Raw genomic sequence first — 22,873 nt, 5'->3', positions numbered from 1 at the left:
ATTGATATTGGTAGCTAGGCTTTAGCCCATTGGGTCCAAACGAACTTCCTTATTCCCACTGAGCAGCACATTCTCCATTCGCCCTTTCTCCTCCCGAGCTTTCACCTCCCCCACCTTGCCCTCCACCACTTCCACCCCTTTCCCCGCATGCCTACCCACTCCTCCTCTCCGAATTTCATCACAATCTTCCTCTAATCATGACCTCACCACTGAAGGGCTATCGTGACCAATATCTTCCTTCTGTTGGTTCATCTCCCCCTTCCTTTCATTTCTCTTCCAATTGATAGGCATTTCTCTCAACCATGGTCCAAACTAAGAACCATCACCATTGCTCTTAGAAAACCAATATTTATCATGCACTATACATCCACACCAAAAGCACATCTTAGGCAGTTTCTTGTACTATAAGGGCACCCATATCCTTCGCCCTTGCAAATTAACAGTTCTCCCTCTGGCTATCGTATTCCTTAAATCACACTCAATCTTCACTCTCAAACAGCGACCCCAAGCCATGTCATCTTCTTGAACATCCACTTCCAAGATCTTGCCTATTGTATTGCCAATCTGTTCACTCGTATGACGGTTCATACAACATAGGGGAAAGTTATGCATTTGGACCTAGAAGCTTCTGGAGAGCGAAATCCAAAAAATACGTCTGAGTATTACCATCACACTGTTTGAAGACAAACAAGTGATTATCAAACAACCATGGACACCCCGCCCCCAAACACACTAATACTTTGATCTTATCAACCAAATTTGCAAAGGTAATGACAAAACAATTAGATCCAACTTCTCGAAACATCAATCACTTGCTCACCTTCCATATCTTCTCCATCTTTCATCAAATAACATCCCTACCAATATTCCGATCTGAGTAAACTTTCCCCACAAGACTCATTTCCCCTTTCTTTCTTATCTCTTCAACTCACTAGAATTAACTTCAATGGGTTTATTCTCCTCCTCGCCCAACTCTAGACTCTCCCAGATCTCCTCTATGTCCACCATTACTCCTAATCTACCCACCATAGTGAGCAACTATTCCACCCTTCTACTCACAGTGAAGCAAGAAATGAACTTTACACAACTTCTTCTCTATCATTTTCAAGAAGACGGTTGAGAGAAGACTATTCCATTTTAATCCAAAGACATCATCCTGAATTGATAGATAGTAAGTAGAACTAGCCACCAGGCTTCTCCACCTTCAAAGTGGGAGTAGGTGGAGGGAAATGTTGTACAAGAAAACTTAAAAGTTGGTTGAATATCAATTTTTAAGATAGTTTTTGTTTAAGATTTTATAAAGTTTTTTTGTTTTGTTTTGATTCTATATTTTTTACTAAAATGAAATGATTGGACGAGAAATTAAAATTGATACTTTTAAGATTGAAAGATGTTTGGATTAAATTTGATTTATTTTAAAAAATGAAACTAGTTAACCAAATATGACAAGAGCCTCTCAAAATAGGGGTGGGCAATGGGGGCCTGCACCTTGCTATCTTGCCCCATCTTCCCTGCTACTTATATATATTTTATATAAATATAAATTTATACATATTTATTAATATATGTTATTAATTTTACTATATGTAAATATAGTAATATGTATTAAGTATAGTTTTTATTTAATTCTTTGTGTAAGTTACAATGTAGCATTTATATAGGAGGCCAAGGCAATACAAGAGTCTCATTTGCTTAAGTGAGACTCTTGTATTACCTTGGAAGCAAGTGAGATTCTTGTATTGCCTTGGCCTTCTATATAAAAGCCACATTAGGATACATTAACTTATACATAATATACACTAACAAATTTAAAAACTAATAACAGTGTTAAAATTATAGTCATATTTACAAATTTAAATTTATAACTTGAGTTTAAAAATATGTTTTTGGACACTTTTGGATTAGGAATAGTTTTTGGGCCTAGTGAGCTATGGGCACTATTGGAGTGTGAGAGGGCAGGATGTGGGGAAGGGTCAACCCTACCCCCACATGGGCGGGTAGCACCCCTATCTCAAAGGTGGAAGGTACTAGATAGAGCACTTTGTTCTTTTTATAGCCTCTTCTTAAATTTCCTCTGCACTTCATTTTTCTCTTTTTGTCTTGTTTGAACTTACCTAGTGGACTATTTGGAAGTATTATAGTTCTTCTTTTTAATTCCTAAATTATAATCATATAAATTGTAATATTAAATATAGTTCTAGAGTATACAAATCTCTAGCACACATTTTGAAAAAAAGTAGGATCCCTCATTAAAGAAATAACTTTTTTTCATGGATATTAGATTTATCTACTTTTTTTTAAAGGGAGTGCGCAAAACTTATATACTCTACGATTGCAAATCATTTCTCTAAATATTTATATGTTAAAAAAAAAAACTACTCCAACTATTTTAGTATTTATTATTTAACCGTAAATATAATTCTTGCACAATTATTCAAGAGTGGCTTCTACAATAAAAAAAATTAATTTTTTTATATTGATCTTATATTTACTCATTTTTTGTAAAAAGTATACGACGCTTGAACATTCTGTGAGTGCAAATATCATTTTTTTTAGATATTTGATTATTCTATTTTTATACCGATGTGTAGAATATACCATTCTAATAACTTAAATGGTATGATTTAATTTTTACGATTTAAATTTTAAAAATAATCTTCTAAATCAAATTATATCACGTAAACATTTAATCTGATATATTATACAGATTGTCTTATAAATAAAGTTTTTAATATTTATATGAATAATCTTTTTAACTATAGGTGAAATGTGTGATTCTTGTATTTTGTTATAAAACACATATTTTCCATCTAACGAATTATTGTTAGGAATTGAACTTGACCCAAACTCTATTGCTATATTGTGATATATGAGCCCGCATTTTTATAAAATACTTAATTAATTTTTAATAAAGTAAGACCTTTCATTGGAACTTTGTTAATAATTTAAGTTAGTACTAATTAACAAGTCTTATGTGTCATTTAAAAAATAAAACATTAAGGTTTGGCTTGGCCAATGAGAATTTTAAAATAAAAATTTTGAATTTTAAGAAGAAATATTAATATTATTACTGTTTTGAAATTTGAAAGAATTAAAAAAAAATTAAATTATTTATTATATTTTATATGAAAATTTTAAAAAATTATAATAATAAAATAAAAATTTTAAATTTGAGATAAAAAATTTTAATGTCCAAACCAAAGCTAAATATGAGAAAACCTATTTACAAAACAAGAAGAAGAAAGTACAAAATTAAAAATGAAGAAAAAGATATTTAAAAAAAAAAAAAAAAAAAAAAAAAAAAAAAAAGGATGAAACGACAGTGAGTCCAATGTGTGGCTGTAGTGCCACTATCTGGAATCGCTCTACAGTCTGCGGTTCGCTTCTATGCCACCTCTTAACTTTATTCCGCAAGAAAGCAGCGGAATTTTCAGCCGTTTACGCTTTTCTCTCTCACTCGACCACTTTCGAAGATGCATTGCCAAGACTTTCATGGCATGACGCTGACGCCACGGCAGAGGTCAGCAGAGCGCAGCTGGGTAAACTGACGCCATCACTGTCGTCACCGAAACGACTTCAATCTCCTTGTCGAAACTCGCACGCTTAACGTCCCAATACAAGTTCCCAACAACCAAACCGACCAACCCTTTCCTCTCTCTCTCTCTCTCAAACTGTGTCTGAAAGCGATAATTGAAGCTTCGGTTTCTTGTCCTTCTCCTGCTTTTTGCTCTCATCTTTATTTCGCTGTATCTTCAGTCAGCTTTAGGAAGTTTCTCCTTCCGATTTCTGTATGTTGAACTGTTTGGGTGTTTTCCTGCGGTATAATTTCTACCTAATTTGACATATTTTTTGGAATTAAAATCTTTGGATCTTGAGAATTTTGAAGTAGTTGAGTGGATCTAGTTCAAATGTTGAAAGCTTGTGGAGATGTAATTTTTTAAGGTGAATTTTAATGACGGGATTTGTTAAGAATAGAGCTTGAATCAGTGCTATTGTCTGCTTTCTTACAAGACATTTTTTGAAGAAAAAAACTAATCCTTTTTAATCTATTTCTAGTTAGCATTTTGGGTTTGTTTTGGATATTATGCTCATTAGGTGGTATTGGAAATTCAAGCAAGAGAGCAGGGTTCTTGGCCTTTGCACTCGTTTTCCTGATTCTTGTAAAATACAGAAATCAGAAGATTTTGACCAGAAGTGCATGCCCTTCGTGACTTGGAGTTTAGATCATTTGATTTAACTTGTCATCTTGCTAACTTTCAAACAGAGGGAGTTATGTTATGAGACACAGTTTGGTATTTATATATCCTTTTGAAGTTGCTTCTTTGAAACCCAGTTGATATTTTCAGCGCAATTCCGCTTTTCTGCTAGTTTTCTTTTTCTGGACTGTGAATATAGGTATATTTTCTATTTTCCAATAAATTGTATTGTTTATGCTACTTCTTCTTTCTAAATTGTACTTTTGTACTTTTTTTGACATAGGTCTTTGGTTGAACAACTGGTAGGAAAAGTTTCATTTGTAACGTAATAGTCATAGACATTGATTTATCCATAGGAAGTTCCAAATAGAGCAACTGAAAGAATATTTTGCACTGTGTATCAATGGCTAATTCAACTGAACCATCGTCATCTTTGAGCTTTACTTCATCTTCCCATTTATCAAATGGCACATTTGGCCCCACTAAATCATCCTCTAGCCTTGAACCGGGTCCTAACCTTGAAATCATCAGCTTAAGCAAGCTTAGCTCTAATTTGGAGCAGCTCTTGATTGATCCAAGTTGTGATTATAGCGATGCGGATATCGTTGTTGAGGGAATTCCAGTTGGTGTTAACCGATGTATTTTGGCTGTTAGAAGTAGGTTTTTCCTTGAGTATTTTCAGCGAGTGAAGGGATCTACCGAGAAGGAAGGAAAACCTAAGTACTTTATCCGGGATTTGTTGCCTTATGGCAAGGTTGGATACGAGGCATTTCGGGTTTTCTTGAGCTATCTGTACACGGCGAAACTGAAGCCTTCTCCAGTGGAAGTGTCAACTTGTGTTGACGATTTTTGCGTCCATGATGCATGTAGACCCGCTATTAATTTTGCTGTGGAATTGATGTACGCCTCTTACATTTTTCAGACGCCAGAGCTGGTTTCACTTTTCCAGGTTAGTATTCTCTACATGCTGATCTGCTTATAAAAGATATAGAAAAGAAAAATCTGGACATGCAAATCCAGAGTAACGAATTAGGCAAGTCAAGCAACCGATCATGTTGACTATTATGTTGAGTAAGATCAAACATATACTTTGTTCTTTCTTGACTATTATGTTGCTTGTGGTTTGATACTCGCGGTGGAGGTGTTGAACTTCCCTTTCCTTGCGTTATTGGTTTTTTTTTTTTGGCATCTAATGCATCCACCCAGAGGCTGTTGAACCCATGACTTTACCCGCCAATGCATTCTTATCGGAGAAGGAGGTACCATTCAAGCAAGCCCTAAATAAGAATTCACTGGGATTTTTGCCTAGAAATTGGAATCGGACCCAAATGTGGATTCAGCAACTAGTTTTATAAACTGATACTGGAAAAGTTACCTGGTATTTAAGCTGATAGAAACTACCCCAGCTAGAATCCCAAACTTTTTGTTTTAGGCTTGTATGCTTACTGTCTAGATTCAGAGGGCCCTTTTTTCCGTATGCCTAGATTCAGAGGCATTTTGCTTACAGTAGTAGTTTGATTTTTTTTTTTCCTTTCTTCTTTTTATGTAAATTTTGTAGGTCGGATGGATTGTGAACCAATTTCATAAAGAAAATCATCCTTTTGAACATGGATATGCAAACTTGTACATAAGAATGAATAGCCGATATCTAGATTTTGACAGTAGGATCATAGATTGTTTGTAAATTGTAAGTCAAATCTCTGTCTCTCTCTATGCCCTTATGGTCTGTCAAGTGGCAACAGTTAGCGATACAATAGCTGGTACCCCTACCTCTGAACCCCTCTTCCACAGTCAACTTTTCTCAATCTATTTCAATGTTTCATTCTTCCATTTTTTAGTTCAGATGAATCTATTCAGATATGGAGTGATGCAAATCCCTAATCTCTTAGTAAGCCAAACAATACAAGGCCACTTGATCCAAACCGATTTCTTTTTAAGTAATGGAAATGAATGTTTATTTCAATAAACTAATTGAGTTTCCTTCTTTTCTTTTCTTTATCTATCCTTCTTTTTAAGCAAACATAAGGAATTAAAACCCTATCAGATATAAAATATATGCTTAAAAGTAGACAATAATTAGGAGAATTTTAACCTAAGGTCAGGTTTTTGTTTGGTGTGTGGTGCGGGAATTAGTCTCTTAAGTTAGCATTTCCATAATTATTTAGTATGGCATGTTCTGAGGAAGCGAACACAGCAAATCATCGATGTTCGTCAATTACTGTCACCAGCTGTGTGTTAGTTTTATTAGAGCATCGTATGATTGGGAGGTGTATCACCTTTACATTGTTCAATGACCAAGTGTACTCAAGATGGCCGAGCCTGTGTGGGGGAAGACACTTTTCTGGATTCCTTCCAAGAAAGGATTGTTTGAAGTAAAGTCGTTCTATAATGCTTTATTTCCCATGATAATAGCCACTTTCTCAGGGGAAGTTAGTAAGGCTCCTCCAAGAGCGACTTTCATTGTGTGGACTGCAGATTTTGGGGTGATTCTTACCGTGGATAATTTGAGATTACAACACATAATAGAAATAGATTGGTGTTGCGTGTCTAAGGAGAGTGGGGAAACAGTTGATCGTCTCTTACTTCATTATTTGCTAGCTAGTTACTTACAGAAAATGATCTTTTGTCTCTTTGGGCTAGACTGAGTTATGCCCAGTGTCTGTGGATCTTTCTGCATGTTGGAGATGACAATTTGTTGGCCAGTAGAGCAAATCCATGCGGAACATAAGTTTTCCTGACTGTGGTACATATGGAGGGAAAGAAACAACCATACTTTCATAGGTTGTGAGAAGAGGTGAAGGGTCTCAAGGATTTCTTTTTTAATTGACCATTTGACTTGTATTGAGTTATTTTTCTACCCACTTGTTTTCAGGAATTTTCTATATCTTTTTTCTTTTTCTGCTTGGGTGTTTCTCTTGTATACTTCTTCCGTACTTGAGTAACACCCCATTTTCAATCATAATAAAATTGACTTACAACACTCTCTCTCTCTCTCTCTCTCACACACACACACACACACACACACACTCACACACACTCACACACACACAGACACAAGTAGTTTGTTGCAATTAATTTGAGTCATTTTATAACGATTGCCAGATCTGTTGTGCCCTATGAAATATGTGGTGGGGAATTTTAACCAGTACCTGCCATCAGATTACTTGTGTTGAAATGCGAAACTCTTAATAATTTTAGTGCATATTCTTTTTTCAGATCCGGATTCAGCCATTGCATTGGACTTAGGGGAGGGACACAGAGAGAGAGGGAGGTCATAAATATTGTCAATATAACATTAAATGTTACTTTTTAAGTTGGAATAGGCTTTATGCTGTGTTATAGGTTTTTTTCTTTTAAAAAAAACTTCTTGGAATTAAATGCTACATTACGATTGTTGTCATGTTATTTAGTATTTTTAGTAAGATGCCATCATGTACAAAGTATTGAGTGATTTTGTTTTTTCTTATCCTAGTTTTAAGCTGTTTTTTTCCTCATCTTTCATTTTTGCAATGAAGGCTTTCATGAGACTACAGGAAGATCATTCTAAATGTCTACTCTACATATGTGCAGAGACGTCTTCTTAACTTTGTTGGGAAGGCTGTTGTAGAAGATGTCATCCCAATTCTTATGGTTGCTTTCCATTGTCAATTGACTCAACTTGTCACTCAATGTGTTGATCGAGTAGCAAGATCAGATCTTGACAGCATCTCTGTTGAGAAAGAGCTCCCTGATGAAATTGCAAAGAACATTAAATTGCTTCGTCTCCAGTCTCAGTGTGATGATGATCATAAAATAGAAGCTGTCGATCCCTTGCATGAAAAGAGAATCAGGAGAATACACAAAGCATTAGATTCTGATGATGTTGAACTGGTGAAACTTCTTCTCTCTGAGTCTGAAATAACCTTAGATGAAGCCAATGCTCTCCATTATGCTGTAGCCTACTGTGATCCTAAGGTTGTGACTGAGGTGCTAGGTCTAGGTTTGGCCAATGTCAACCGCCGAAATTGTCGAGGTTATACGGTACTTCACATGGCTGCAAGGCGTAAGGAGCCATCAATAATAGTTTCGCTTCTGACAAAAAGTGCCAGTGCATTAGAATTGACATTGGATGGTCAGAGTGCTGTTAGTATATGCCGGAGGTTGACGAGGCCAAAGGACTATCATGCTAAAACAGAGCAGGGGCAGGAAGCAAATAAAGATCGGATATGCATCGATGTTCTAGAGAGAGAAATGAGAAGGAATCCAATGGCTGGGGATGCATCTATTTCTTCTGAAACAGTAGCAGATGATCTGCACATGAAGCTGCTGTATCTGGAAAACCGAGGTATTATTCTGCAGATGGTAATCTTGGATTCTTCTTCCCTGGCTGGAAACTTCTCTGAATTATATTTGGTTCTGTTTACGAAATCTTAACTTCTATGTTGGAATTCCCATGAAATTTGGAAGGTGTTTGAAAATATTGGCTGAGACATATTGTTGTTGCTCTTAGGTTTGACCAAGGTTTGAATTTCACTTGTCAAAAAAACTTTGACCGATTTTTGAATTTCACCCTGGACATTTGAGAATGTCAGTCTTGTCCCTAAATAAATTTAATGGAAACATCCTGTGTACTTGGGCATTGCCTAGTTTCTTCCTATTTGATAAAGTTTATTACTTATCAAAAATAAATAAATAAATATGGAAACATTTAAGGGATTCAGACCTCTAGATTGGGATTCTGGCATTAGTGGCTGATGTGGCAAACAAAGAGACTATTTTACACGACATGAGAATGGACACATGACAGACTTGAAATTAATCTTTTTTCCTTGTTCATTAAAAGGAAAAAATAGTTCTCACTGTCATCTAAACCAAAACCTACCCCACCTTAGACACAAAATGCTTCCTTCCATAACAATGGCTGTGGCCTCATGAAGGTTGCCCTTAATGGCAAGCACAACACCTCCAGTGACCAATGCTCTCTCTGTCTACCTCCTCCCACCTACTTTCTTTCAAAAAATGGCTAGACCATTGCCCCTACCCTCTCTTCATCACCATTAAAGTCATGTCAGAACCCACTCCACCTCACTTTGCCGTTGTGCTTAGATAACAGCCACCTAATCAACTTGGACCTCCCAATTCAATCCATGGATCTCCAACACCTCATCTTTGAGCTGCTTAAAACCAGATTTTCCTATAAAACCAATCTCCAAATGCGCACTACAGAAACAGTTGCAACCATGGGGTAACATATCCATCCAGGCCTTGTCACCATACTATTTTTAAACCAACATCATTGACAATGTTTATATTTTGTGCTTGAAAGGCTTAGCTTTTTAGTTATTGCATTCATGAGAGTTTGGATCTTCTTTCTGATTCACACACACACACACACAGAAGTGTCTTGGCAGGCAAAGTGATCTTTCTGTTTGCCAAAAACATAGAGATCAAATAGCATTCCATGCCAAAAAAAGAAGTGACATGGCATGTCAAAGTGCTGATTCCATTTGTCGCATGAAACATTCCAGCAATGGAAGTTCCTATCTGATAGATGAAAGGATTAAACTGCTGTCATTGAATTTAGAACTTTTTAAATTAGGGACCAATTTGAACTTGGGTCAAATTTCAGGGACCAAAAGTGTATTGCAGCCTTTTATATTTAATGATGAACTTATTATTATTATTATTATTTTGCTACTTTATTTGCATATTTGAGTTTGTAGGAGTCTATTTTGATATTGGAAGATTTTGTTTTCGATATTGGAAGATATTTAATTTCCAAAAACTTGTGATGCTTTCAAGTGTCGACATCTAAGATGTCTCGGGATATTTTATCATAAAATTGTGAGACTTGTTCCAATGCTTGGGCCGTGACCTACTGCTTGTATCAGCAAGTTGTCTAATCATGATTGAAATATCTCTATTTGAATCATTAGATTACCGATGAGATTTGTTGATATATCAAACAAGTTTCTTGTGTAAAACAAAGCTTTGGTTTCCTTATCTTTCTGGTAGTAATATTGAGAATCGTGAGTAAATTGTTTGGAAACTATTGACAATTCATTTCCTAAATGTAGGGCTGAGGTTTTGCTACATTTTTTACCTTTTCCCAGCGTTGGGACGAGATGTAAAGTACACATGGCTGAACCAGATGTAGTAAATTACTACTTGATAAATAATTTATCTAGAAGTGAAGCTAGTTGTGCATGAGGGTAACTGAACCTTCAATTTCAATTTATGATGTTCCACACAAGCTGTCAAGGCTATTGAATTTTTTCCTTATTGCTTGGAAATTTTACGAGGACAGACCTGGTGAAAATTTGGAATAGACTCGTTAATACTAATACTCACAAACTCCTGTTATATACTTCTAGTCTACTCGGGCTATGTCTTGAGGTTTTTAATAAAATCTTAGATTGCTTATCAAAAAAATACTACTACTTGCACATGCATAGATGAATGAAAAGAGTGATGTATATTGCAGTTGCATTTGCACGAATGTTCTTCCCTACCGAAGCTAAGCTAGCCTATGATGTTGCACATGCTGAGACAATATCTGAGTTTGCTGGCATTTCTGCCTCAAAAGGTTCAACTGGGAATTTGAGGGCAGTCAATTTGAATGAGACTCCAATTATGCAGAACAAGAGACTCTTTACTCGAATTGAAGCACTGATGAAAACAGGTATGCAAGCTTGTAGTATCATATTGCAATGCCTTTTGTCCCTTTGTTCTATTTTATTGTGACCTATTGGGTAATCCCATTTTCTCTCTCTCTCCTCCCAACCAAAATGGGAAAAGGGGAGAAAAGGATCTGATAGCTTGCTGATATAAGGTTGATTTTTTAGTACAAGGTGCCTCAGTTCATCTCATGTCATGTGGTCTCCTAGCATTTGTAAATTGGTATAAACGAGAACTGCTAGTAGTTTATATTTATTAGAAAATGATAAAAAAAAATATAAGGTAAAAGTACACCTTTACCCTCCAACTAACACATTTGATACCTTTTTTTTTTAATTTTTTATCTTGAACTACCAAAATTGACACATCATATTCTTCAACTACCGTCGATTATTAAATAGCACCCGTCATTGAGATTTGATAGTCGTGATTGTGTTTTTCCACCTATTTTTCACCATCTTAATAGTTACAGTTAGACGAAGGGTGCTATTTGACAAAAAATGGTAGTTGGAGTGTAATATGTCAGTTTTGATAGTCTAGGGCACTGTGTAAAAAAAGTTAGTTGGCGGTCAAAAGTGTATGTTCTCCTGTATAACATGCCCATTATATTTCCTAAAGGGTAAGAAGAAATGAGAAGTGCAATACACACACACGCTTGCACACAGAAACACACATGTATATAATTACTGCTTGCTTGAGTAAAAGATACTCTCCAACTACCATCAAATGTCAAATAGTACCCTTTGTCAAGGTTAAATAATCCAGATTGTGTTCTACCATCTATTTTTTCAAACAAAAAAAATGATAAGATTTAGACTAAGGGTGGTGTGCTACACGCATGCGCGCATGCAAACCCATATATAACTAATGCTTGCTTGAGTAAAAGATTGTTGATTGTGTGTGTGAGTGCTCGCGCTATGCAGCATGTTCATTTTGTTTTCCTAAGGGGAAGAAGAATTCAGAATTCCAGAATATGTGTGTTTGTGTATGTGTGTTTTCTAGTACATGATGTGTCTGATGGACATGTAGTCACTCCAGTGGTATGGTTTTTAATCTAAGTGATTCTTTGGTCAGTTGGGTTTGTTCTGTATTCATGTTGAAAAACTTTGTAATGCTCAGTTTATTCCTCATCTCACGGTTATTGTAGTTGTACTTTTGGCTGCAGCATGGTTTTAGTATCATTATTTGTACCTTGGTATTGTACTGTGCTGGCTGAATTAGCTGCAATTATGCAAGCACATTAGGAAGGGATATCCCGAGTGTAGTTGTCCAGTAGGGTTGGGCTACATGATTTTTTTTTCTTTTGTAAATTTAACCCTGGTGGTATCGGATTCCTTTTCATTCATTCATTAATTGATTCATGATAGCTGTAGCTTGGTGGCATTTAACCACTTCTCATCACATGATGCTAACTATTCCTCATTATTTTCTTAATTGAATGCGACTCGGACATGGCTTATTTTTCAAAGCAGAACCTGACTAAATGAATAAGTTGAAGATTTTTAAAAGAGCATTTGGCACGTTCTGAGTTGTCACAAGATGAATATAAATTCAGCTAATTTACTGTCTGCTAATTAGTAAAGTTGACAGTTGAATTAAATTGAACTAATTTACAGTCTGCTAAGCAAAAAAAGAATTGTTTTATGGAGTTGCTCTCATTTAAGCTTTGTGGTTGCCATGGTGACAGTGGAGATGGGTCGACGCTATTTTCCTCATTGCTCAGAAGTGCTGGATAAGTTCATGGAGGATGACCTTCCCGATTTGTTTTATCTTGAGATGGGCACCCCAATTGAGCAGAGAATCAAGAGGAAGCGCTTCATGGAGCTAAAAGAGGATGTTCAAAAGGCATTCCATAAGGACAAGGCCAAGTCCAGTCGCTCTGGATTGTCCTCCTCGTCATCCTCGTCTTCTCAAAAAGATTGTGTAAATTATAAGGTGGGAGAAGACGGTGTAAATTACAAAAAATCATGAAGGCTCGTAATTTGTCTAAATAAGCTTGGTCCTAAAGTGCAAACCATTTTCAGAAAAATATACTGGTGAGATCCTCATAAACTTTGGCTCGTCTGTCATATTCTTCAAGTTCTTAGCTAAGGATTATGCTCTATGTTGTACCAATAAGCTAGTCAAATCGTTCCACTTCCAAATTTTTTTTGTAGAGGATGGTCTTAACAGCTGTGGGAGAATGAGAGAAAATGTAAAAGTTGTTCTTTTGTTCCATTTTGTGCAGCATTTGCTACCGTGAGAACGTAGATCTGTGAGCAGATTTTTCAGAAGCATTCATGTCAATCATGGTAACCCGAGAGGTCCATTGGTTGGAAGAAGTGGTGGAAATTGTTTGTACGACCATTATAAGCCGCAGATATTCCCTAAACATATTTTACACTCGAATAGAGGAGAATAATATCAGATTCCTTCTATTTTGGGCTCAGAAAAGTGTTCTAAAAATACTTTGAGCATCAAATGGTTTGTACGCTTGTGAGTTGATTCTCAATTAGTGCAGAAGCGTTATTTTTTGACTCCACTCACCCTCCTCCCTTCCAGCTCTTCCCAGAGCTGTCCATCGGTTTATATCTGGTTTTTTATTTGTTTTCCGACCGTAGCAGAGATGCGCCAATTTATTGCTTTCCAACCTCCCACTAGTGCCATGCGCTGCACCGCAAGATTCTCCAACCACCGATCCTTTGGACAAGAAAAGAAGATCTTAAAAAATAGTGGTGTGTACATCTCACACGCGGCTCAAATTGATAGTGAATAATTATGTCTTTGTTGGAGAAAATAATTATCATAAGTATGTAGTGCATATAGATGCATAAAAATATATCATTGACCCATTCAGAATCTCTTCTTAAAAATAGTGGGAGGATATATTGGTGATTGAGCAAAATAATCATTTCAAAAGTATTGATGGCTTTCCAATAGATTACATCAAATGAATGTACGACATTGAGGAGGACGACGGTGTGAACTTGATGCTCCCTCAGTAGCCCTTTGTTCTTGTTCTACCATTATTGCTGCAATTATATCAAATTCACTATTAGAATAATTTTTATATACAATATGATCAATACTCCAAGATGGATCCATAAAGAATCAAGAATGGTGTAATTTCAAGAATTGCAAGAAGAAAGATTGGAAATCTCAAGAGGCTTGGTTTCATATGAGTGTAAAGTAGTTAAAGGTTAATGTATTTATAGCATTTCAAGGAGACTGTTAGCTAAAATAAAAAAAAGTTGGTAAGAAAAGAAAAGTTGGCAAAAGAAGATTGTTGATTTCGAGAATTGTAAATATAATTGTTGGATAGAAGAAACGTTGGCAAAAGAATATAGTTAGTTTCAAGAATTCTAAATATGATTGTTGAATAGAAGAACAGTTAGCAAAAGAAGATAGTTCTTTCAAGAATTATATTTAATATGATTGTAAATATGATTGTTTAATAACGTTGGCCAAAAATAGATAGTTGGTAGGAAAATGTAAATATTCGGTTGATAAGTGAAGACATTTATATAGAATTTTAGATTAATGTAATATAAAAATTTTAGATATTAGAGTTAAATGACCATTGAAAATAGAAGTAAAAACAATAATTTAATTAGAATGAACTACACAACCGTTACGTTTTTAAATATAAAACTATTGGAAAAGTGCATTATATAAATTATGAAATTTAACAAAAAACATATTTCATTTTATTACAAATTAACCTATGATCGGTAGAACTGTAAAATAGGACACAAATAAATTAGAAAAGAAAATAATAAAAAATAAGAAATTAATAAAATTTATTAATTTTATATTTTATTATTATATATAATTTAGATGGATAATCCAATGTAGAATTAGGTTTTAAGTGACATAGACAAAAGAAAAAGTACAATATTGGGTAAAATTTGACTAATGGGAAAGCCAATCCAATGCCAATGAGGGGTCTTCTTTATCTGTGTAACTTCTTCGACCTCCTCTTCCATGATAGGAAATATTGTGTAACATTGATCTAAAACTAGCCCATTTCGTTCGGGAAACCCTGTGGATGCAGGACATTGTACCAACCAACCTAAAATTTTTGTCCCTTTTATCTCTAGTTTCTGCCATTTACGTATCTTTGCAAGCCATGAATGTTCAACAATTACAATCACTATCAAAGCAAGGCAGGAGTCATGTGATCAACTTTTGGCAACTATATCGAAAAAATGCATTAATAATTTGGTGTCGTCTGTGTGATCGAGATTTTCTCTGCAAATAAAAGGTTGCAGGACCCCAAGAAGACAAATCACACCACATAAAAAAAATTTGAGTCTTAACTGTTTGTAAGGACGTGATCAGGACAAGGTTGTTCTATATAGGAACAACATTTATTTTTCCGTTGTAGAGCTATCACAAATGTTTAATTTGCGTACGATCAAGTTTGTTTCTCACAATAACAACTACTCTTTTATTGGCTGATTAATCTCGTTTCATTGCAAGGTTATTCTGCAATTTCTGTTTACTGATGAACATGTCAATACGTGTAACCAGATTACAATCATGTTTGCCTCTCAATTTAACACAGTATTTATTGGCTGAACCTTGTTAATACGCAACTGGAAGCTAAGCACAACAGCATTTCACTACATTGTAGCCGATATCTATAATCAATTACTATGAGAAAATAAAGCATCCTAGCAAACATGTATGTACAGTTCAGGCATTTAGCAGAAGCAATGTTGATTTTTTTAAGAGCAACAAGATGCACTTGTTACCCTTTCTGCTGGTCTGTTATCCATAAGAACCATTCCTGATGGGTTCTGCACTGGCTGCACTCGAGGTAGTCTTTTTGTTGTACAGAAAAACACCGAAAAAATGCTCATTGTTATATTCTCAAAGAGAGTGATCAGACATGTGCAAACACTCAAGCAGATCAATTTGTCTGCCCTATAGATAGGAGTTTTGTGTTCCTGCAATTATAGCAGATGTTGGCTTTGAAAAAGATGTTGGGTAGATTAGGTTGGTCCTTGCAATTCTCCAGCATTATTTTCATAATAACGTCAGACATTTCAACAGACTTTTTCCTGAGCAACTTTTTTTTTATTGGCAATGGATGTTTAGGTACAGCGTCTTGACTAATCCAGGGAGTGTACAGGCCCTCAGCAAGAAATTTCCTGCCAGTGCACTTCGAGTAATTTAAGGAGAAAATCTCCCAGTCCTATAGATCCTAGAGATTGTTTGCACCTAAGGATATTTGAACCTTAGACCTGGGGGAGCATACCCCTAAGCCCAAAATCTTTACCACTTGAGACAACCCCTACGGATTTCCTGAATAACTTACCAGCCAACATTATCTACTTAAGTACAAAGACAAACAGATCTAAAAAATTTAGACGCTAAATGCAAGATTTATTGATGCCTGCATACAATTTAAATTGTTTTCACTTGTAGAAGATGGGCTGATTGACATAAACAACTACCATAGGAACATACCTATCTCATAGAAGACATCATTGACATTAGTTGCAGTTTTTGCATAGGTTTCCATAAAAAAAAGGCCATTCTCCTGAGCATATGCTTGTGCTTCCTGTAACAAAGTAGCAATCACATAAGAAACACACAAACTAATAAACGTAAAACATGTAGACTGACATGAAACTAAAATAATAATCTGTTAACAAGAAGCGAGTTCTAGCCTGAGATCTAGTCAAAAACTAATAAACATAATCCCTTCAATGACGAAATATATAAAGTCTCCAAGGAAAAAAAGTACATTACCAAACCCTTATGTATGGAATAGACATGGGGAGCTCGCTTTCTCCACGTACCCAAAAAAGATGTGTAATGGACATAGCATACCGATTTCGTTTCCTATACATGTCATTCTTTTTTTCACCAACATGGGAAGAAATCAGCTGCTTAACCAGATTTAACTAGGGCTGACAATTCGTTTCGTGAGTGTCATGTAATGGTATTAGAGGTCAAACCGAACACAATCCATTTAATTAAAGACCTATATAAATAACGGGTGACATGACACAACCCCCATAACCTGTTTAATGATTAACTTTTATAGGACTAAACTAGACACTACCCGTTTAACCCGTTTCATATAAATGAGTTGAGATAACCCAAATAGTTGTTTGTTAACACAATTAATATACTTTCATATATAATACAAGGATAACTATATAAATCATTTATAATTACAACTGAATTCATGATAAATTATTTTATCATCAATATTCAAACAAATAATATATAAGAAAATTAATATTGTCATAAAATAAAATTATATACTAACAAAAAAAATTAATAGTTTGAGATATTAAGTAGTCAAATACAAATATTCATATTACATCCCAACAACAATAAAGGCATATAAAACTAAATATTTATTAAAAGGGACTGCTAGGGTCACTGAGAGATGGTCCCGAGATTTTCTACCGAGAAGTGTAAAATGTATTTTTTTTTTTAATTTTGATTTTTTAAGCATTTTTTTAAATCCCTTTCAAACATTTAAAAAAAAACCACAAATTCATTAAAAAACACTTCCTTAACCATTAACTAAAAAAATAAAAACCAACATTGGTAGCCTTTCTCTGTGGCTTTCCTCTGTGGGATAATCATTTATTTTTATTAAATTTGAAAAAAAAAAATTATTAGTGTTATACCAGTTGATTATAGGTTTTACGAGTTGACCTGTTTATCAATCATGTATTATCGGGTCAACCCGTTTTGACCAAAATCTGCTTTTTTTGTGTTGAGTTCATGGATCATTTCATATATTACCAACCTAAATTTAACAAGACGGGAATAATGTTGGGCAAACACCTATTTTAGTCCTTGGCCATACACAACTCCAATTTGGTCCCTAAAATTTTCAAATTTTAAGTCAATCAAGTCCCTACATACTTTAAAAATCCATAATTATACTTTCAATCAAACTGATACAAATTGATAACAAAAACCTATATCTATCATCTGTGGAATAAAATTAAAAGGGAGTGGAAGGTCATGACTTTAGCCCACAATTCCCGTTCTTTGGTTTTCTCCTCCATGTTTTCCCTCATTTTCTTACACCAAAAGTCACATCTGCCATCACTTTTTACATAATTTTTTTACTTTTAATCTGACCCATATAATTTCTCTTGTTTCAGCAAAAGTTTCTATTTTTCTGAGAGGATTAGAGTCAAGCATACAAAAAATAGCATAAATTACACAAGAATTTGTCCAAAAAGCATGTCAACTTCCATTATTATTATTTGTTACAAGTATGTCAACTTCTATAATTATATCCATTCTTTCTTAATCTTGCAAAATCATGAAGCAAATAATTATACATATTCTCTAAGACAACTTTTTTATAGCAAGAAATCCCGGAAACCGTACAAACACAACATGTCTTTTACCTAGTTAAACCATGGACCCGCGTAACGTGTCCCCTACACATAGATTAGGTAAACCATTGGCTATTCACCGTTGGAACGTGACTCCTAGAAATTGTTTGCACATAAGGGTTCAAACATTAGATCTGGAGGCCAGGGAGCATACCTCCAAGACCAAGGCCCCTAATGGTTTCTCTAAGACAATTAATTTTACCAAACACCCTCACCTCTAGGCATGAGCCATTACGCTGCAATAGTGTGAACGTATTGCAGGCTTTACTAACAATGATGAGGTGCATTAAGTATGGCAAGAATGATGTACTTGCCTCTACTGCCACCTTTCTCATATCTAGCAAATCTGCTTTGTTACCAGCCAGTGCCATGACTATATTTGGATTGCCTTGTGGCAACAAAAATGAAAAGGAAACATTATTTAAGAAATAAAAGAAGAAATAATGCTACCAAAAACAGTTAATAATACAAGTTAATATTCTTTCATTGAAATTAATACAAGTATGTTCAGTCAATGATGTCACAGAATCAAATGTAGGGCCATTATATGCCACCACTTGAAGAGATAGAGAGAGGTATATATGTGTAAAAGCATGCATAGGGGTGTAACTGGTTTGGTTCGGTCTAGTTTTGGACATATTTTAGAACCAAACTGGTATATACCAATTTTGAGAAAAGCATGCTCTATGTTATCAATTAATACTATATGTTAGTGATAATATAGTATAATTAATAATACTATAGAATCATATGTTATACTAATACTATAGTGATTTATATAGTTATTTATATATAGTGTACTATTAATAGTATTATTATTAGTCTTAGTATAAATATATATAATAGTATCATATAGTGATATTGTATTTGATTATGTATGTCAATGATAATATGTTAGTGATAATACCTTAGTGTCTAACTTATTTATATATATTTGCTTATAGATGTTAGTGATAATATTATGGTTACATACACTTTTTATATGAGTGTGTATGATCAGGTGTAGAGAAATTTATTTATTAAAAAGAATATATATTATAATTTATTATGCTATAAAAGGTATTTATCCTTAATATATATGTAAAGTTTATATTAATAACATATGATCAAATATTCATGTTTAAGATTAAAATTTTACGTTATATTAACGTTATAAAATTTAAATTTTTAATGATAATGTTATATCAAATGTTATATCTATATTTATAAGATTAATTTTATGTTATATCCAATTTTGTATTAATTTTATATTATTAGATCATTATTCTACATGAATGATAGGATTTTAAAATTTAATGTTATATTAATTAGCAATTTAGCATATTTTATACATAATTATATATTATATATATAAATTATATATAATATAAAAATATTTTATATAATATATAAAGTTAAAATATATATATATATATGAATTGGTCCAGCCCGGTTCAGTTCAGTGTTAGAAAATGAAAAATCAGAACTAGACTGGTTTTGACCGTTTTGAGAAAAATGGAATCAGCAGGACTGAACCGGTTTTGAACCCGACCGGACCCACCGGTGCGGTTTACCGGTTTTTTTTTTTCCCTTACTTTTCTATAGTACAACACAAAATGTAAACACTACCTTGTGCTTTAAGTTCTTGGACCAATTTTTTTGCTCGCTCAAATGAGGCCTAAAAGAGAAGAAAACAAAATTAAAAACTTTGCTTAAGTTGAAGTACAGTAATGAAGCCGTCAGTAACTAGCCTAAATCATTTGCTTTTGCCCATGAATATAAAATTTTAATAAATACCGCTCTGAGACCTATGTGGATATTACATAATTGCTTTAGCTTTAAGCATTTGCTTTAGCCCATGATCTCATATCAAAATAAAACATATTTCAGTTTCAAGATCTATAACATCAAGAACATGGTGGGCTTTTAAGGGATACCGGGCAATTTCAAAGCAAACGTTCTAATGACTTCCCTTTCTCTCAGTACTCCTTTCTAAGGGAATATCAATTCTACTTTCATATGAAATGAAAAGCATTCTTTTTTAGACTTACTGCTCCTTAATTTAGTTTTTTGTTCTATCATTTCTAATGCAAATCATAGAAATTTTTTTACATAATTGCATGCATACTTTAGGAATGTACATCACTACATCTATATCGAGAAATATCAAAATAGGGCAAATTGACTTTTTCACAGATATAAAGAATGCTTTATAAGAATTTGTTTTGATAAGTAATAAGAGATTTTATTCCCAAGATTTTATAAGAATTCACATATATAAAAATAAAATCCAAAGCTATAAATTGGTCGTAATTGTATAAAATCCTAGCCCCCCATGTGTAGTTGAATCTATCCTCTTATTATTAATTTGATAAATTGTATAATGTTGCAAAGAGAGAGAATCAGAGGTAGTATATATTCTTTAAAATCAAATTTCATTTCTCATGATGGACTTACTTGGTTTGTAATATCATACACGATAATTGCAGCAGCAGCTCCTCTGTAGTACATAGGAGCCAAGCTATGGTATCTCTCTTGACCTGCTATATCCCAAACCTCAAATTTTACAGTCTCATCATTGACAGCCAAGTTTGTGAGAAAAAGGCAGCACCTATGGTTGATTCCTACAGAGTTAATATGACATAATGTCATCCTCCAGGATCAAAGAGCCAGATGCTTAAATTGAGAACGCGATAGATACATCTTATTAGCAGCACCAAACCTGAAATTCAATAAATTGCCCTTTAACAAAGCGCAAGACTAAACTAGACTTCCCAGCTCCAACATCACCCAGAAGCACCTGAAGCAAAACATCAAACATTACTTTTGTGTAACTCAGGATCATCTCAAAGCAGTTGAAAAAAGAAAGAATGACCTAAACCCTAACTTCAAAATATGACTTCCTATTCATTAAGAAATACAAAAAGTTACCCAGAGCTATACTAAAATCTGCTTTAAAAAAAAAAAAAAGATTTAAAAGCAAACCCATATCAGACCGTAGATAAGAAATATATAAACATAAACGCACAATCTAAGAAAGAAACTTGAGAAAATAAGCCTTACCCGTCAGACATTGCATGAAAATAATGTTCAACAGAAATATAACCCATGATAATTAATTAAGACCGACCCCCAACAGAATTTTCATCAAAATTATGCACCACGAAATCAAAATCCCTGAGATCTAAGGCTGACCTATCAGATTTTGTAATCAAATCCATCATGACACCTGAACAAAATTCTTGAGACTCAAACCACACCAAAATTAGAATTTGCATCGAAATTGTGAACTGGAAAATAAAGTTCTTGAGGATCAAGCCAGACAAGTATTAAAATTTGCATCAAAATAATCCAAACGCAAACAATATTCTCAAGAATTAAGCAAAATCCACGTCACAATTTACATCACATTTATCAACAAGTGAATTAAATTTATGCAGAATCAAGTCAAACCCATATCATGATTTGCATCAAGTGAAAATGCTCACCAATTTGGCATTAATGTTCTTGTTCCCAGTGGTAGCCATTCTGTAATCGATTGAAGTATAAAAATAAATGATAAGAACTACAAACGAAAATCAAATAAGTGTTGACAAGGAAGAGGGGTTTAAGCAATTAGCAAACGCACAAGGAAGGATTCCCAGCTAACCCCCCTCGCTCTTTCCACGAAAGAGTCCCCAAACCGTACACGAAAGCGACAGCCTCTCTCACACGTTTGAAGTGTGGTTTGGGTTGATAGGAGATGAGAATAATAACGTTAAAATTAAATAAAATATTATTAAAATATTAATTAAAAATATTATTAATATTTACAAATTTTTTTAAAAAATTAATTAATTTTTTATATTTTTTATAAAAATTTTAAAATATTATAATAATAAAATGAGATAAAATATTTTAATTATTCAAACATGCATATCAATTCACTATATATATATATATATATTCCAACGTGATGCACGTGGCAATTCTTGCCATATTTTTTTATTTTCTCTAGAAAAGTGCTAGCCATCAAATCTTTTTACCACTTTCGTGTTTGCATTTTAGAGTCCATTTGGGATTACGTTTGGAGTCTTAAAATATGTTTAATAGTCTTAAAAACTCTTTAAAAAAAATTATTTAGGTGTTGCATATTAAAGTAATTTTTAATTTCAAATAAGTTAAAAAATATGTTTGAAGAAAAATATCATTTTGTACTTTTCTTTAAACGCACTTTTTCTGATAATCCGAAATGTAATTTAAATTTTAAAAAGATTGTCAATGGATGAAAACAATCATATAATTTTTAAATAATTACAACTTTCAAACTTTTAAAAATATGTTCATAATCTTTAAAAACTCAAATTATTGTCATTTCTATCTCACAAAGTATTTTTTTAATTTGTTTCTAAATAAATATAATATATTTAAAAGTACTTTAAACATATAGTTACCAAACAATAAATAAACTTTTAATAATAGAACTTGTTACTTAAATTATAAGTTATAAGTTATATTTTTTACCACAATTTCAAACGTACACTTAAATGTTTTCTATCACTTTTGTATTTATGTTTTTTCTTTTATTTTTTTAATAAAACATATGATGCCACGTCATTAAAATCATCTAAGTGGTAAATTTTAGATATACCATTATTCTTTACTTTATATTCTTTTACATAGATGTTGAATAATTTTCCT

The 22,873-nt window shown here is 33.7% G+C and overlaps 1 protein-coding gene and 1 pseudogene across 3 annotated transcripts; one reads left to right on the top strand and one right to left on the bottom strand.

Moving 5' to 3' along the window:
- The first annotated feature begins 3,394 nt into the window (after nucleotides 1-3,394).
- LOC122278999 (BTB/POZ domain and ankyrin repeat-containing protein NPR1-like) lies at nucleotides 3,395-13,374 on the top strand. Of its 3 annotated transcripts, none has more exons than XR_006229415.1 (5): nucleotides 3,395-5,145; nucleotides 7,767-8,520; nucleotides 10,660-10,857; nucleotides 12,541-12,889; nucleotides 13,081-13,374. XR_006229415.1 is itself a non-coding variant. In XM_043089239.1 (5 exons), exons 2-5 carry the CDS (start codon nucleotides 4,600-4,602, stop codon nucleotides 12,822-12,824), a joined length of 1,782 nt encoding a protein of 593 aa, XP_042945173.1. In that variant the 5' UTR covers nucleotides 3,395-3,819; nucleotides 4,480-4,599; the 3' UTR covers nucleotides 12,825-13,374. The 3 variants fall into 3 exon arrangements, 1 of the variants encoding a protein (XP_042945173.1); XR_006229416.1 differs by having other exon boundaries at nucleotides 13,010-13,374; XM_043089239.1 differs by having other exon boundaries at nucleotides 3,395-3,819; nucleotides 4,480-5,145; nucleotides 12,541-13,374.
- A 1,741-nt stretch (nucleotides 13,375-15,115) lies between these two features.
- Nucleotides 15,116-21,830, bottom strand: LOC122278210 (annotated as a pseudogene).
- Between the last annotated feature and the right edge of the window lie 1,043 nt (nucleotides 21,831-22,873).

Source organism: Carya illinoinensis, chromosome 10 (genome assembly GCF_018687715.1).
Source record: "Carya illinoinensis cultivar Pawnee chromosome 10, C.illinoinensisPawnee_v1, whole genome shotgun sequence".
NCBI classification, from domain to species: domain Eukaryota; kingdom Viridiplantae; phylum Streptophyta; class Magnoliopsida; order Fagales; family Juglandaceae; genus Carya; species Carya illinoinensis.
This window is presented reverse-complemented; position numbering and strand designations above follow the sequence as displayed.